This window comes from Lepidochelys kempii, chromosome 1 (assembly GCF_965140285.1).
Source record: "Lepidochelys kempii isolate rLepKem1 chromosome 1, rLepKem1.hap1, whole genome shotgun sequence".
Lineage (NCBI taxonomy): Eukaryota > Metazoa > Chordata > Testudines > Cheloniidae > Lepidochelys > Lepidochelys kempii.
Genome location: NC_136380.1, coordinates 347,128,582 through 347,144,035, shown reverse-complemented (window position 1 = coordinate 347,144,035; position 15,454 = coordinate 347,128,582). Strand labels below are relative to the sequence as shown.

At 44.2% G+C, this 15,454-nt stretch overlaps 1 protein-coding gene across 1 annotated transcript in view; it reads right to left on the bottom strand.

The window, feature by feature from the left end:
- Window positions 1-15,454, bottom strand: part of NET1 (neuroepithelial cell transforming 1) — a 72,442-nt gene that overhangs the window by 15,594 nt on the left and 41,394 nt on the right. Inside the window, exons 2-3 of the mRNA XM_073328877.2 lie at window positions 14,201-14,267; window positions 10,181-10,240 (exon numbers count right to left, since the gene is read on the bottom strand). Coding sequence (XP_073184978.1) covers window positions 10,181-10,240; window positions 14,201-14,267 — 127 coding nt within the window. The remainder of the gene's footprint in view (window positions 1-10,180; window positions 10,241-14,200; window positions 14,268-15,454) is intronic.

Here is a 15,454-nt window from a genome sequence, read left to right as displayed (position 1 = left end):
TCTGCAGGAAGATCCCTGTTCAGTTGCATGCCTTTCTACATGACACCTTGTGTCTAGGTCTGATTTGAGGTGATGCAACTCAAGGCTGATGTATTATGTGTAAGTTACATTATGGAAATGTCAGGATCTTCCTATGACACATATGGAAAATCTATCATGGCACATTGTGCGCCGCCTTATATGACGCACATTAATGGGAAACATTCTCGGCATATATGGTTCATTTATAACAATGCATTGTTAAGGATCTTCTGTGGGGAATGCTGATATTTTAATACCACAACATAAACCACATGCAGCATCTGATGAAGTGAGCTGTAGCTCACGAAAGCTTATGCTCAAATAAGTTTGTTAGTCTCTAAGATGCCACAAGTACTCCTTTTCTTTTTGCGAATACAGACTAACACGGCTGCTACTCTGAAACATGCAGCTCTCAGTTGCCATTCTAATGGATGAGCTGATTTCTGAATTCCTCCTATATACAAAAACCTATTTCGATATTTCTCATCACCGGCAACACTTGGGCAAACTCCAAGCACTCATCATTTGAGCAGTACAAACACACATACAGTAACATGGCAAAAACAGCATTACCATGGGCCTATGTTCTTACATGAACTTGGTGAATGTTGGGTAAGTAAATTTAAGATTGACAAATGATCATCTAGACACACCATTGAGAAGAGAAAATATGCTGTATAATTCCAGTTTATGTTGCTAATCGATTGATTTCATTTTTTATAGTTTAAGTGTTCAAATGCCCCAAAGAACATTTTAAGTAGTTTATATGATTAAAATAAATCCTAGTGGGCTTGATTATCAGTTCCAGCCAAGCTACTCTAAGTGTATGAAGAGGAGGAAGGATAGTACAATTGCTAAGACACTGGCCTAGGACCTGAGAGATATGGGTTCAAGTCCCTACTCTGCCACAAATTTCCTGAGTGACCTTGGACAAGTCAGTGAGCAGCCCTGTAGAAGGGGGATAACAGCACTGTCTTGCCTCATAGGGGTGCTGTGAGGCTAAATACATTAAAATGGTTGTGAGTACTTTGAGAACTACAGATTAAAAGCTAGGCATTATTATTATTAATGTCACCTTTACACATCCCTGTGTTCTGGGTCTGGTCAGAGGACTGTGTAGCATAAATCAGGGCTGTTTTAACTTACATTCAGCAACTCCAAAAGGCCTTTCTAGCAGTTGAGAAGAGTCAAAGAGCATAAGTCTCAGTTCCAGTGGCTGTGAGAGGAGGTGGGAAGAGCTGGTGCAATAAAGGGATGCCCTAAGACTGGGGATTCACTGGCCAGATTTTTCAGCTTTTATGGGTTCCTCTGTGCTGTTGGAGCAGTGAAACGGTCTGTTATTTAACTGACAACTGGATCCAACTTCTTCAAAGAAGGAACCTGTGGCATTTCATTATGTTTGGCTTAAAAGTCTCCTGGAAAACTGAAGTATCGATAACCTTTTGCAGAACAAACATTTTATTCATTTTCAAAATGTAAAGTCCACAATAATGAAAATAACTTTCAGCTTAATTTCAGTTTCTTAGATGCTGAAACCCAACTAAAAAGACAGTGACCTTTTCCGTAACTAGTGTTCTTAGAGATGTGTTGCTCATGTCCATTCAACTTAGGTGTGTGTGGTGCCAGAAGTTTTTCCCCCAGCTGTATCCGTAGGGGACCGGCTCTGGCGCCCCCTGGAGTGGCGCACACATGCTGTGGTATATAGGGTGCCACTGGTTCCCCCCACCCGCAGTTCCTTCTTGCCGGAAACTCCAACAGTGGGGAAGGAGGGTGGGTTGTGGAATGGACATGAGCAACACATCTCGAAGAACACCAGTTACGGAAAAGGTAACTGTCTTTTCTTCCATGAGTGCTTGCTCATGTCCATTCAACTTAGGTGACTCCCAAGCAGTACCCCTCGGAGGTGGGTAGGAGTCCATGGACGTGTAAATTGCAACACAGCTCTGCCCAGCGTCGTCCCTGGCCTGCTGCGTGATGGCATAGTGGGTCATGAATGTGTGCACTGAGAACCACGTTGCAGCTCGACAGATGTCCTGGATTGGGAAGTGTTCCAGGAAGGCTGCCGAAGATGCCTGCGTTCTAGTTGAGTGGGCTCTGACAATCGGCAGTGGAGGGACTCCTGCCAACTTGTAGGAAGTCCGAATGCAAGGGGTGATTCAGTTAGAAATCCTCTGCATGGACACTAGGAGGCCCTTCATCCTATCTGATGTAGAGGTCCGATGTTATAGATGCCGACGCAGGTAGGAAAGGAGAAAGGCGGTTGGCAAAAATGGGGGAGGGAGGATCCTGGGAACAGGTTGAGCTTGACTGAGAGGCCTGTGAAGGCTGTTGGCTAGGACGCCTCTTGTAGCTTCTGGATTTCTTATGGGGAGGCTCCTGGTGTGGGTGGCTCCCCTGGCCCTGAGGCTGCTGCAGTTTAAACCACTTGCAGGCAGGGCCGGGAACATACAGGCCCAGAATTTTAAGGGTCGTGCAGGAGTCCTTTAGGCCATGGAGCTTATTGTCCATCTGTTCAGCAAACAGGGCTTGCCCATCAAAGGGAAGGTCTTGCATCGACTCCTGAGCCGCCGTGGACAAGCCAGAGAGGAGCAAGCCAGGATGCCTGGCGCCTGGTGATGGCTGAGGCCATGGTTTGGGTGGCAGTGTCCACAGCATCTGACGCCACTTGGAGCGTCACCCTGGCTGCAGGCGTGCCCTCCTCCATAATAGCCTGGAACTCCTTCCTAGAAGCCTCAGGAAGAGAGCCCTCGAACTTGGCCATGGCTTGGCACATGTTAAAATCATAGTGTCCTAGGAGGGCTTGATGGTTGGCCACCCTCAACTGGAGACTAGAGAACAAATAAACCTTATGCCTAAACAAGTCTAGTCTCTTGGAGTCTTTGTTCGTAGGGGCAGCCCTGGGTTGACCTTGTCGCTCCCTGTGTTTAACCACTTCTACCACTAAGGAGTTGGGAGCAGGGTGGGTGTACAGGTACTCGGGTACCTTTGGATGGCACAAAGTACTTGCGCTCAGCCATCTTGGAGATGGGTGGCAGGGAGGAGGGAGTTGCCACAGGGCATTAGTGATCTTAGATACCCCATCATGAAGGGACAGAGCCACCCTGGCCAGTGCTGTGGAGCAGAAGACATTGAAGAGAGTGTCTGACAGCTCCTCTAGCTCCTCCGCCTGAAGACCCAGGTTGGTAGAGACCCTCTTCAGTAGTTCCTGGTGCGCTTTAGCGTCATCCAGAAGAACGTGGGGAGGGGACCCCGTTATAGCCTCGTCTGAGGAGGATGCCGGTGCTATAGGGTCCTCCACAACCATTGGTGGCCCAGTGGCTTGTTCCCCTGCTCCTTCTTGGACCTGTGGGGTCCTCATACCAAGGGCTTCGTGCACCGGAGGAGGGCAGGGGAGAGAGGCAGCTGCTCTCTCCGAGGCTCCGGATAAGCAGCAGGCGGCCTGGGAGGGCTGGGTGAACCCCCACGGGTTCCACAGATACCACGGCGCTGGCCACTGTGCTGGTTTCGGTGCCGACAATGTAGCTGGTACCGCAGCTTGTCCCGCTGTCAGGAACCTCGCTCCGAACCAGGGTTGGATCCTGAGCAGTCGCTCCCAGGTGACTAGGACAGAGCGTAACGGTGGCTCTGACCCAACTGGAGCCGGTCACTCCGCCCGGAGTCCGATCTGAGGTGGGGTCTTAGGGACCGGTAGCACTCGACAGATCCACAACTGCTTGGAGCCGGCTATCTACGTCTCACACTTGACGAGTGGGACTGGGATGAGGAGCAGGACCGGGAGTTGGAATGGGCCCGGTGCCGGGAAGAACCCACACATGGCGATGCCCTCCTTGGGGATCGGCGACAGTCCAAGGAATGGTAACGTCAATCCCTCGACGGGTCCCTGGAGCAGTACCATGGTCTTGGAGATTCTGGGTGCCGGGACCGGTACTCCTGCTGGGGGGGCTGGCGCATGCCTCTAAAGGTCTGTGCCCGGTGGCCAGCGAGCTGCGCCTCGAGCCTCTCTGTCAGTGCCCAAGGTCCTGGGACCGAATGGGGCTGCACTGCGTCTGCCTTTCACGGTCAGATGCGTGGTGGCTATGTGAGAGCGAGCGCTGCTGGGATGTTCCCCATGATGGGGAACAGTGCCGCTGAGGTGGGGACCGAAGCATGACTGGGGAACTGCAGGAGCCAGTGTGGGTGGCACTGGGAGGGACACGATCTCCTGTGCCGCCTGAAGGACCTGTGGCGTGGATGGCACCTGGAGCTGACAGAGGCCTCTGCCGCTATCCGAGGTGGCCAGCAGAGAGCAAGCTGGGCTACACCGCTCCACCAGAGCTTGGGCCCGAGATCCCAACGTGAGTGAAGAGTTGCCTGGCCTGGGAACTTTCTCACACCCAGTCTTATCCTTTCCCTTGTGGGAGGCTGGAGACTGGCCTCGCCCCACCTTCTTGGGCTTCTTGGTCAGAGCCACGGATAGTGACTGGTGCTGGCCAGTGGATCATCTCGGTGGGGTGCTGCGGGTCATGGTACTCAGTGCCGGGTTGGAGTGTTGTTCTGGCGCTGGGGTGAGGGCCGACTCCAAAAGGAGCACTCTTAAATGAATACCGCACTCCTTCTTAGTCCTTGGCTTGAAGGACTTGCAAATTTTGCACTTCTCACTAACGTGTACTTCGCCCAAGCAACGCAGACAACTTCTGTGTGGATCACTAACGAGTATGGGCCTCTTGCAGCGATCACAAGGCTTAAAGCCTGGGGACCAGAGCATGCCCCATCCCAAGGCAAAGTCCCGTTTGGGACCTCAGAAGTCTCTAACTATAGCTAAGGGATTTATAAACACTAACAGAAACCATATACTGTACACTATAATACAAGAGATAACTAGTTCGTACGAATGAGCAGCAACAGCACTAGCTGAAGCAGCCACAGTTCCAGCACCATCACTGGCGGCAAGAAGGAACCAAGGGTGAGGGGAACGGGTGGCACCCTATATACTGCGGCATATGCGCTCCACACCAGGGGGCACCGGAGCTGCTCCCGTACGGATGCTGCTGAGGGAAAAACTTGCAGCACTGGTGCATATGGTAAACACACACACTTAAGCTGAATGGACATGAGCAAGCACTCGAAGAAGAAATACTGGTTTTAATTAGCTATTTTTAACATCTCATATATACTGTCATGCGTAACATGTAGGTACTTGAATAAATATGAACTCATGTTAACATTTCAGGCAATCTCATCCTTCTTTGTATTTTTGTAACTTGAACAAAGTCAGCCACCATCATCTGTATAGCTGAATTGTTTACTGGTCATGATCTGTGTTTAACATTCCATTGCAGATATTTATATTCTATGTCAAAAACTCAGAGCAGTATACTTGAACACAGACAAAAGTAAGACATGACACATCAGTCGATTACAGGGTCACATGAAGTGTTTGCATGCAGTCTGAAATACTGAATTTTATTGGTAAGATGAGAAGGCTTTATAATTATAATGGAATTTAATAAAAATAAACAGTTACAAATATTCCACACAACAGAAGTGAACTAGCACAGATGGACTTTTTTTGTCCTTCAATTTTTAATTAGAATTAGCATTTGAGACCTCTGTGGGAAGACAGTTACTACAATATTTACATTTGTGACTCTAGATGTATGTTATCCCAGGATATGAAGTCATAAATCAATTTCCATCTTGCTAATATGGATGCAACATTAGAAGAACTTTACTGTAGAAGCCTGTGACATTTATGAAATATAAAATTTGTCTCAACAGCAAAGTGTTACCATAAGTGAGAAATTTGTTTACACAATTGCGTTAAGCTCCTGTACTGCTCATGTCTCAAATGTTATAGGGAGGTGTGGTACAGACTATCTTAGCCAATCTCAGAAATGCTAGTTTTAACGTTTATTTCCAAATACATTTTTTCAACTCATGAATGGGCAAGTTGTTGCATGAATTTACATTACCACACCTGACAAAAAAGTTGATATGGTTCTCTTTTAAAACACATCAGCAGTTGGCGGGGGTGGAGAGTCAGAGGGAGGGGTAAAGAATCAGATTTATGCTCCTTTTGTGCATCATTATGACACGTGGATTTGCAAATTTTAAGGCCAGAAGGGATTACTGTGATCATTTAGTCTGATCTGTTACATAATATAGGCCACAGAATTTCACCCAGTAATTCCTGCATTAAGCCCAATAATTAATTTATGGTTGAACTACAGCATATCTTTTACAAAAACATCCACTAATGACTTAAAGAATCCAAGTGCTGGAGAAGAAGAAGAATGTGGCCTGAGAAGGGATTTTGTTTTTCAGCTTGTTTTCTACATTCGAAATTCAGGTCTTGTCCACTGTGTTTTCCTCAAAGACCATGACTGTCTACACTAGAGTTTCTTGGCAATAATTTCCCTCTGTTGACAATACTGATGTGGCTCTAGAGCTAGTGTGGTCAAAACTCTGCCCTTATTCATATTGAGTAACACTTACTCACATGAGATGGTCCCATAAAGGTAAGGGTTGTATCTCCTTTGCACAATTCCCTTTTCCAAAGCTGTACCTTCACATACTTAAGGAGAACACTATTTTCCCAAACATTAGCAACCCATGTTCACTAAAGAACTGTAGGCCCGGCAAGAGTTGATTCATGAATGTTACTCAGCATGGCTTCATGTTGCTTCGGGCAAGATATACCGTCAATCTTGGTCTACTCCCTATCAGATAAAAGAAAGGTCATAATCTGGTTGCTAATAAACATCAGAATACATGCTTTCAGAACCCACAGCCTGTGTGCACTCTCAATGAATCATTCCACCCTTTACAGAACAGTACAGAGACAATGCAGTGTGCTGTACAAACTGAGGTTTTACTTCAGAAAAAGTAATGGGAACAGTTAAAAGGAACGACAAAACACAGTATCTATGGTGGCTACGCTCACTAAAGAGTCTAGGGAAGTCTAGGGTCACCAAAAGGTTTCTGGTGTGCCCCAAAAGTGGGAGAAGTATAACATTTGTAAACAGCTTGAACTTGGCCTATTTTCAGTTTATCTTAAAATCTGAGGGAAAACTTCAGGGGAGTGGAAAAAAACCCAAAATCAAACCAAAAAAATGTGGGTCTGTCACCATTTTGGGCTTTGAATGCTCCTCCATTTAATTTAAAATACTGGATATTTACTGGCACATAGAACACTGAAGGAGAAAATTTTAGTGTTTAATAACATGAAGGGACATACCTAAATCCTTAAATTCAGGCTAAATATTCCTTGCCTGTACAAGATATGGTCATTACTCCTCCACATTAAAAGTTATATACACTTTATATGAATTAATTTAAGGGAGGACGATCCGGTGGTTAGGATGCTAGCCTGGGACTTGGGAAACCTGGTTCAATTCTCTGCTCCACTACAGACTTTCTGTGTGACTTTGGGCAAGTCTCTCTGTGCCTCAGAGCCCCATCTGTAAAATGGGGATAGGAGTATACTGCTTGTGTTATGCAGAAGGTCAGAATAGATGATCCTAATAGTCCCATTTGGCCTTACAATTTACTCACTGGATACAGACAAACCTTGATTCTATGGGGCCAGGGTTTTTGTGCTGTTTTTTTTTTTTTAACCTACTCACTGTAATAGATACAAAATCTAGATAAAACAGCTCACGAATTTGGTGAGAATAAAGATAAAATTTTCAGAAGCACTTCAGTGACTTAGGAGTCTCAGGCTATGTCTACACTGGCCTGTTGTGGTGTGGTTTGGTTTATGGGGGTACAAATAGCAATGTGCACCAAAGTGCTGCACTATAACTCCTCCATATGGATGCTGCGGGAGCAAACGAGAAGGTTCCTAGCTCGCATTAATGTAATGCTCTTCAAACAGGACTACATTAATGCGAACTAGGTCCCTTTTAGTTTGCTCCCACAGCACCCACCCAGGGGAGTTACAGTGCAGTACTTTGGTGCGCACTGCTATTCAGACGCCTCTACTCTAAACTGCAGGGCATGTAGACAAACCCTAAGTCCCATTTTCAAAAATTGCTTAGGCACTTAGGAACCTAAGTTGCTTAAGTGTCTCTGGAAATTTTACCCTAAGGCCGGGGTGGCCAACCTGTGGCTCCGGAGCCACATGCGGCTCTTCAGAGGTTAACATGTGGCTCCTTGCGTAGGCGCCAACTCCGGAGCTGGAGCTACAGGCTGCTCACTGCTCAACCCCCGGCTCTGCCCCAGGCCCCGGCCCCATTCCACTCCTTCCTCCAAGGCTCCCGCCCCTTCCCCTGAGTCTGCCATGCCCTTGCCCCTCCCTCCCCCGCCCCGAGCCTCCTGCACACCACAAAACAGCTGATCGCGGCGGGCGGGAGCCGCAGGGATGGAGGGTTAGGTGCTGATCAGCGGTGCTGCTGGTGGGTGGGAGACACCGGGGATGTGGGGGGAGCTGACGGGGGGCTGCTGACTTGTTACTGTGGCTCTTTGGCAATGCACATCGGTAAATTCTGGCTCCTTCTCAGGCTCAGGGTCACTCCTGCCCTAAAGCTTTGACTTTGATGGCTTTAAGGATTTTCTAACCCTTGCCAATTGTGTTAAAAGGCATGTACATACATTAAATACACACAACTTATGGACAGGCTGTACGGTAACTAGTATCAGAGCTATAAATAAAGTTTGAAAAGGTGTTTGAGTGTATTTTGTAGGTGTGACTCCAGAACTATCAAATTAGAGTGTCACAGACAGCCTAACCATTTAAAAATAACAAGGCAAAAGGTCAAGTTAAACAAAAGACACACTATGAGCTTTTAACTCTTTGTGCTTTGGGACTTTCCCCTTCCTGCAGAAGTCTCTGTTAAAACTATTAAAAGCCAATCCCCTCCCCCCGTGATCTACCACTGTGGACGTGAGTCATAATTCGTGGGTATTTCTGTCCAATCCAGCAGAATGAAGGGCTTTTTTTGAAAAGTTCCTTCTGCTGGCACGTTTATTGAACATACCACTCCTAGGAAAGCTGAGGAGTCACAGGCCTGGCTTATACTTAAAACATAGGTTGATATAGTTTTGTTGCTCAGGAGTGTGAAAAACACCCCGGAAGGATGTAGCTATGCCGACTTAATGCCTGGTGTAGACATGGCTAGGTTGATGGAAGAATGTGCATTTTGACCTAACTACCAATGCTTGGAGAGGTGGATTACCTACAGTGACAGAAAAGACCCTTCCAGCACTGTAGGCTGCATATACTTTATGGGGTTAGTGCAGCATAACTATGGCACTGTAGTCCCCATAGCATAGACAAGCCCACAAAATGACATCAATTTGGTACTGAACCCCCCCAACCTACCCAATGTGTAGATATCGTTATTGTGACACAGTAGCCCTATCTGATATTCTTTTTTGCCCTGACTTGAAGGAACATGTACTGAAATACCAGGAAAATATAGGGAGAGGCTTGTCCAGAGCAGTGGATCCACTGCCTTTTTCTGCATGGAAGTAATCATTCATGGAAAGCAGCAAGCTGTGACTGACACCCAACCACAGTGTAAGGAAGTTAATAAAATAGTGCACAATCACAAAAATAATCATGGCAACAAAGGCTGTAGAGAAGTTAGTGTAGGTCAGACAAACAACCCCCCACCAAAAAATTAGAAATCAAGATTAAAAAACCATAAAGACTAATTAGCTATGAACTCAAAAATTACTACTTCCCAGAAGGAATATTTCATCCCTCTTTCTCCCCCTACTCTGAGAATTTGCTTTAAGTCAGATTGTCAGAACAGCTAAACTACAAGTAATCTTCCCTTTCCAAAGAATTGGCTTGGATTGTTTCCCTGGAAGCAGATTTCTGACTCTAAACACCCAGAACATTCACTGGAGTCACATTTTAACCTTAAACACATTGTTATAAAATATTAAGTTTTCCATATGAAAGAGTTACACACACCATAAAGTCCAGTTTGCCTGAAGTGCAATACTGTGTGCCTAAGTGAAATATGAATTAAAGCAGAATTTGAAGTGCCATCTTTACCACTGTTATTTTACATCTCGAGTGCCCATCACTTGAATGTGTTCATACGCTTCCTTGGGTTTCTTTCACAAGACATTAAACATTGGGGAATTTCTGGGGGCTATATAAAACTACAATAGTAGGACAATTGAACCTGATAGAACAATACGGTGAACAACACAATGCTTGACTTACCTTAAAATCAAGGCTGTAGAGACTGACAACATCATCATCTTTCTCTCTCCGCTTCCTTTTCTGTAATAAAAGAAACCAATCATATCTAACCATTTGATTATACTGTAGAAAGCATGCCTCCCCATATATATATGCTAATACACAAGGCCTGATTTCGAAACCAACCGAAAGATGCCCTCCTTACTGCACCTGCAGAACTGTGGGTGAAAATAATTTCACGAGTAATTTTGCAATGGGAAAAAGCATTTCGACTTGTCACTTCACTGCATCCACAAATCATACACCTATAAGTTTACTTGTTCCTTTATGCTCCCCATAATTATAAGTGTGAAGACAGAACCAAAGACAGCAAGGAAAAACTAAAGCAATGGAGACTGAAGTGCATTCATGTGGCAGTTAGCACTTTGAATGGATTCAGGCATTCAGTTAATAAAATCAGATACTTTTTATGGTTTCCAAGCTCAGCAGTTAATAACAAAGCTGGGATTTTCAAAGGAGTCTAAGGGAGTTAGGTGCCAGGTCCCACTGAAAGTCAATAGGAGTTGGGGTTCTAGAACCCTGAAGGGGACTTAGATGATACCATTATTCCCAAGATGTACCCCAACCTGCATGGATGGGCTCCTCAGAGGAGCCTAAGGAGGCCTTGAAAATCCCAGCAATGTTGGTGAGAGTAGAACTTGGGGTATAAGGGTAGCTTCTAGTTCCCCTTCTGGATTTCAAGAACCCCACATTTTATTTTACAATGTTTTCATTACCACTGGGCAACTCTTTCCCACCCCAATAGGTCTTCTTACCAGTCCATATTAGTCAGACAAATTTATATTTAAATATTACTTACAAAAGCACAGAAATACATTTGCTCACATTAGTATTTTCCTTCCTCAGCAGTTTAATCTAACCAGAGTACCAAACAGAAGTTAGAATTTCCATGGTTTTCAGTCATTTTATTCTGTCTGAATATTTTAGTTCTAAAAGACAATACACAAACTCTCCAGTAGGGTGACTGAGGTCCACTTGCTGATTGAGGAAAAGCTTCTTATAAAATATACGTATGGGTATTTCATTTGTGAGGCTTATACGGAACTCAATGTCATTATTTCAGAAGAGATTTTTGGCCGGGTTGATAACGTGTGCAGGTACATACTTGTTTTTTAGGTTAAGTTCAATAAAAAGTTCAAAATAGATTTTTGACTAGAACTTGCAACAATACAAGACTTTAAGACACCACATCTTTTTGGTTTGAAGATTCCCCCCTCCCTTTATGCAAGTCAAGTATATTAATGTCTTCAACACACAGCTCTGGACCCAAACCCGGGCTCTGAAGCAAAGCCAAAGTTTTGTTTTTAAACTGGCTAGACTTCGGTAATAAGTACTGCATTGCCCAGTTCCCCTGCCCAACATAGTTTCATTCAAAACTCAGACATTTGACTACAGAGCCAGCTGTATCATTCTTACATGGCACCAGGACAGAAACAGATTCCAAAAAGCCCACCTGTTCAAACTGCTCAAACCAGAAGGCTTAACCAGCATAGCAGAAGGAAAACCATGATAAATACTGTTCTATGACATTATGTGTCTGGCTAGCAATAGTCACAATCAAAGACATGATATGTAAACCCTTTTGAAAAAAGGTCATGTGGAAAATATATTCCTATGAAAAGTATTAGACTGTAAAAAATTCAGGAAGTATTATTCAGGCTACCACAGAGGTATTGAAAAAAGCATGAGCATTTTTTAAATGAAACTCTTTGAGGGAAAAGTCTTTCCAAAACAAGTAAGCAAAACAGCATAAACAGACACAGAAGAATGCCGTTAATATTTGAATTAAATAACCCTCAAGGATGGAATGTAAAGATCCAGTAATACATCATAGAAAAGCAGCATTTTTCAGTCTGCAAACAATTCTAGTCATCCTATTTCCCCCCACTCATTCTGTATTACTAGGAACATTTGCATGAAAATACCTGGCAAATACCTAAAGAACAAAGATCCTTTCTGCTGCTTTTTGTCAACCTGGAAGTCCTAGAATAAGAATAGAACTTCAGGTGAGGAATGTGCGTCAGGACTGAAACTCCCCAAAGATCAAAAACCCTGTTTTCAGACAAATGTCTCTTGTATCAAAAACAGTATGTTGTTAGCAGTGTTGTTGTAGCCCTGTTGGTCCCAGGATATGACAGAGACAAGGTGGGTGAGGTAACATTTTTTATCATTTACCTCACCCATCTTGCCTCTCTAAAAACAATATGGTCAGTATTGGTTCCAAACACGAGAACATGTGAAGGTTTCCAATGAGCAGGTCTCACATCAATGCCAAGGTTCAACCCAACTTTCAATGGGATTTACTCACAGACCCCTGGGCCCTTACTGTGTACAGACATTGGAAAGTTAGAAAGAGGAGGAATGCAGGCATGGAAGTAGGGGAAGAGTTTGGGTTAGGAGGCTCTGTTGCCCATTTGAACCAGAGAACTAGGCCAGGTCTACACTATAAACTTCATCGGCATAACTATGTCACTCAGGGGTGAGATGAGGTGTCATGTGGTGACCAATATATAGGTATGCCAGTAAAATACCCTTGTGTAGATGCAATTACCCCAGGATAGCTTATTTCACTTGGGGAAGGAGGGGCCTTGGCTGGAATAAGCTCTAGTGACAAAATCAGTTTTGCTGGTATAGCTGCATCCACATTAGATGTACTTTGCTGATAAAGTATGCTGGCATAACTATACTGGCAAAGCCTTCCAACTGTAGATGTGACCCTAGACTCTGCAGCAAGGGTGGGGATTCGTGGGCAACACGACCCAGGCATTCATCCTCCATTATCCATGCCCTCTTTTAGCTGTTTTTGTCACATATCCAAGCTCATTTAAATAAAATTGGGCCATCCTCTATACATGTGAGCCCTCCTTACAGTTGATAATTCTGTGGAGGAAAGTCCCAGTCTGAAGTATTTCCTCAGGTCCATCCAGAACTTGTCCCTAGCAAGTCACAAGCAGCTTGCCAGAAAGAGAAGCTGCCTCTAGAGCAGAGCTGAAGTTCTAGGGTGCCCACTGGCTCTTCAGGATGAAGGAGAAGCTATGTGCACTGAGATTAAGAGCAGGTAATTGAGATTGATAGTGGGAACTGATGACAGAGTTTAGATAAACAGTTAACTCATTCAACACCAGTCTCCTTGCTTTTTGCAGTTTACATTGGTGGGGTATGAAATCTAGCAACACTTACTCTAATTTAGAGTTAGAGAATAAAACATGAGTATACAAACAGCCAAAATGAAAAGCAGAGAAAAACATACATAGAAAATAGAGATAAATAAGTTCATTGCTTTCAATTTGTGATGCTGGAGCAGGATCATTTGAGAGGATATAATTTGTAGGGCTAACCACTGTGATTCAAAAATGAATATTAAGTTAATCTGTAACCATCAGATAAAACCTTAAAGTTTTTTTTTTAAAGTCAGCTTTTTATTTCCCCTACTTCACTGCATTATTATTCACACAACCTTATAAACATAGATGACACTTTAATGTCCATGCCCTGAAGAGTGACCAATGTAAGGCAAGCCAAAGATGGCAGTAGGGAGAATATAGGACAAGGGTTACCACAGTAAGGCTTTTGGGTGCTTCAGTTATTATACCCATAAATAAGCTACAGCTTTTCAGTATTACAAAATATTACTTCTGCAGTCCTATTTTAAATCCTGTTTCAAGTACCAGCTCAGTCACATTTACCCTGCTAAGTGATCAAAAGCTGTAGCCTAAATAAAAACGGCAGGTACCATCTTGATACTCAGAGAACGACAAGCATACAGTCAAGATAAGGCCAACAAAGCAGATCAGCTCTATTATGTATGAGTCACTAGCGACTCAAGAGTCTCAGAATGGCTCAGTGAGGAAGTCTTCATATTTGCCTAACCAGAAAGAGAACAATATGTTTCTTTCTTCCTTATCCAGGAAGAAGGAACCTGATTTATTTAGATTATTTCTGATTGTTTTGCCATACAAATATAGTGCATGCTTTACTCACCAGAGTGAAGTCCCACTGCGGTCCAGGAGTTAGAAATGTGAAAGAGCTGCCTCGTCGCAGAGGATATCTGTGTATTGAGAATGTATAAAGGTAAATAAAATATGGGTTGTTTCAGCAATTGAGAAAATAGCTACAATTCACTCCCCCTTTCCCTGTTAGTTGTTTTAAAATTCTGTGGTGTAAAAACATCCCATGCTAACACTGTCAAATCTGAGCAAGTGTCCCAAATCAGCTCTAAATACTTGTAACCTCTGTGACAAATCACATTTCCTGTGGATTTTTTCAACTCAAGGTAATCAGCTCACAATAGCCAAAGTCCAACATGAAGTACCTCATTCCAAATGGATGGAACCTGACCTGGAACGGAACCACCCCAAGGGGGTAGACCATGCTAAAAAAAAAACCCCAATATCAGGAGGATACCACCTGAGATTCAGTCTTTTGTTTCTGAATTCTCCCTCACAGGCACAACTCTGTAACCTGAAGAGAGGCTAAGATTTGAGAGGATGCCTGAACAACCTTGACTGTTTTCTGACAGATCAGAACGCTGCTACTTGTTAACTTAATCATAGAAGACCCTGCCAGGACTTTGAGAATCCGACTCAGGTACCAAATCCCCTAAAACCTCCCGTATGAAGAAAACCATGAGCCTCAGGCTACACCTACACTACAGCACTTACTGCGGCTCAGCTGCACTGATACAGGTGCACGTGGTAGCGATTGTGATGGAGACAATCGAAGAGAAGCTGTAACTATGTCTCTCCTGCCGACATAGCTCTGTCTACAACGGTGCTTCGGATGGTATAGTTTACATCGCTCAGGAGTGTGGATTATTCACACCCCTGAGCGACATAAATTATACTGAAGTAACCTGTAGTGTATACAAGGTCTCAGACTTCTCTTCTGATGGGTTTCTGGGTTGAAGGATTACAGGCCACAGAGACAGTGGGTGAATACTCCACTCCTTATGAACAATTTTGTCTGGCGCAAGAGGAGCACCTCTTGAATCTCAACCTCACCCCCATTTGCCATCTATTTATTATTAATTACATTATCATAGTGACCATGAACCCTTCTCTAGGACCAGGTCCCCATTGTGATAGGTGATGTATAAAAACAGAACAAAGACAGTTCCTGCCCCAAATAGGTTACTCTCAAAGTAAAAGATGAGAAACAACAGATGGCTATAGACAGGGGAGCACAATGAAACTGTATGAGTCACCATGACTAAACAGGTCAAAATCTGAACCAATC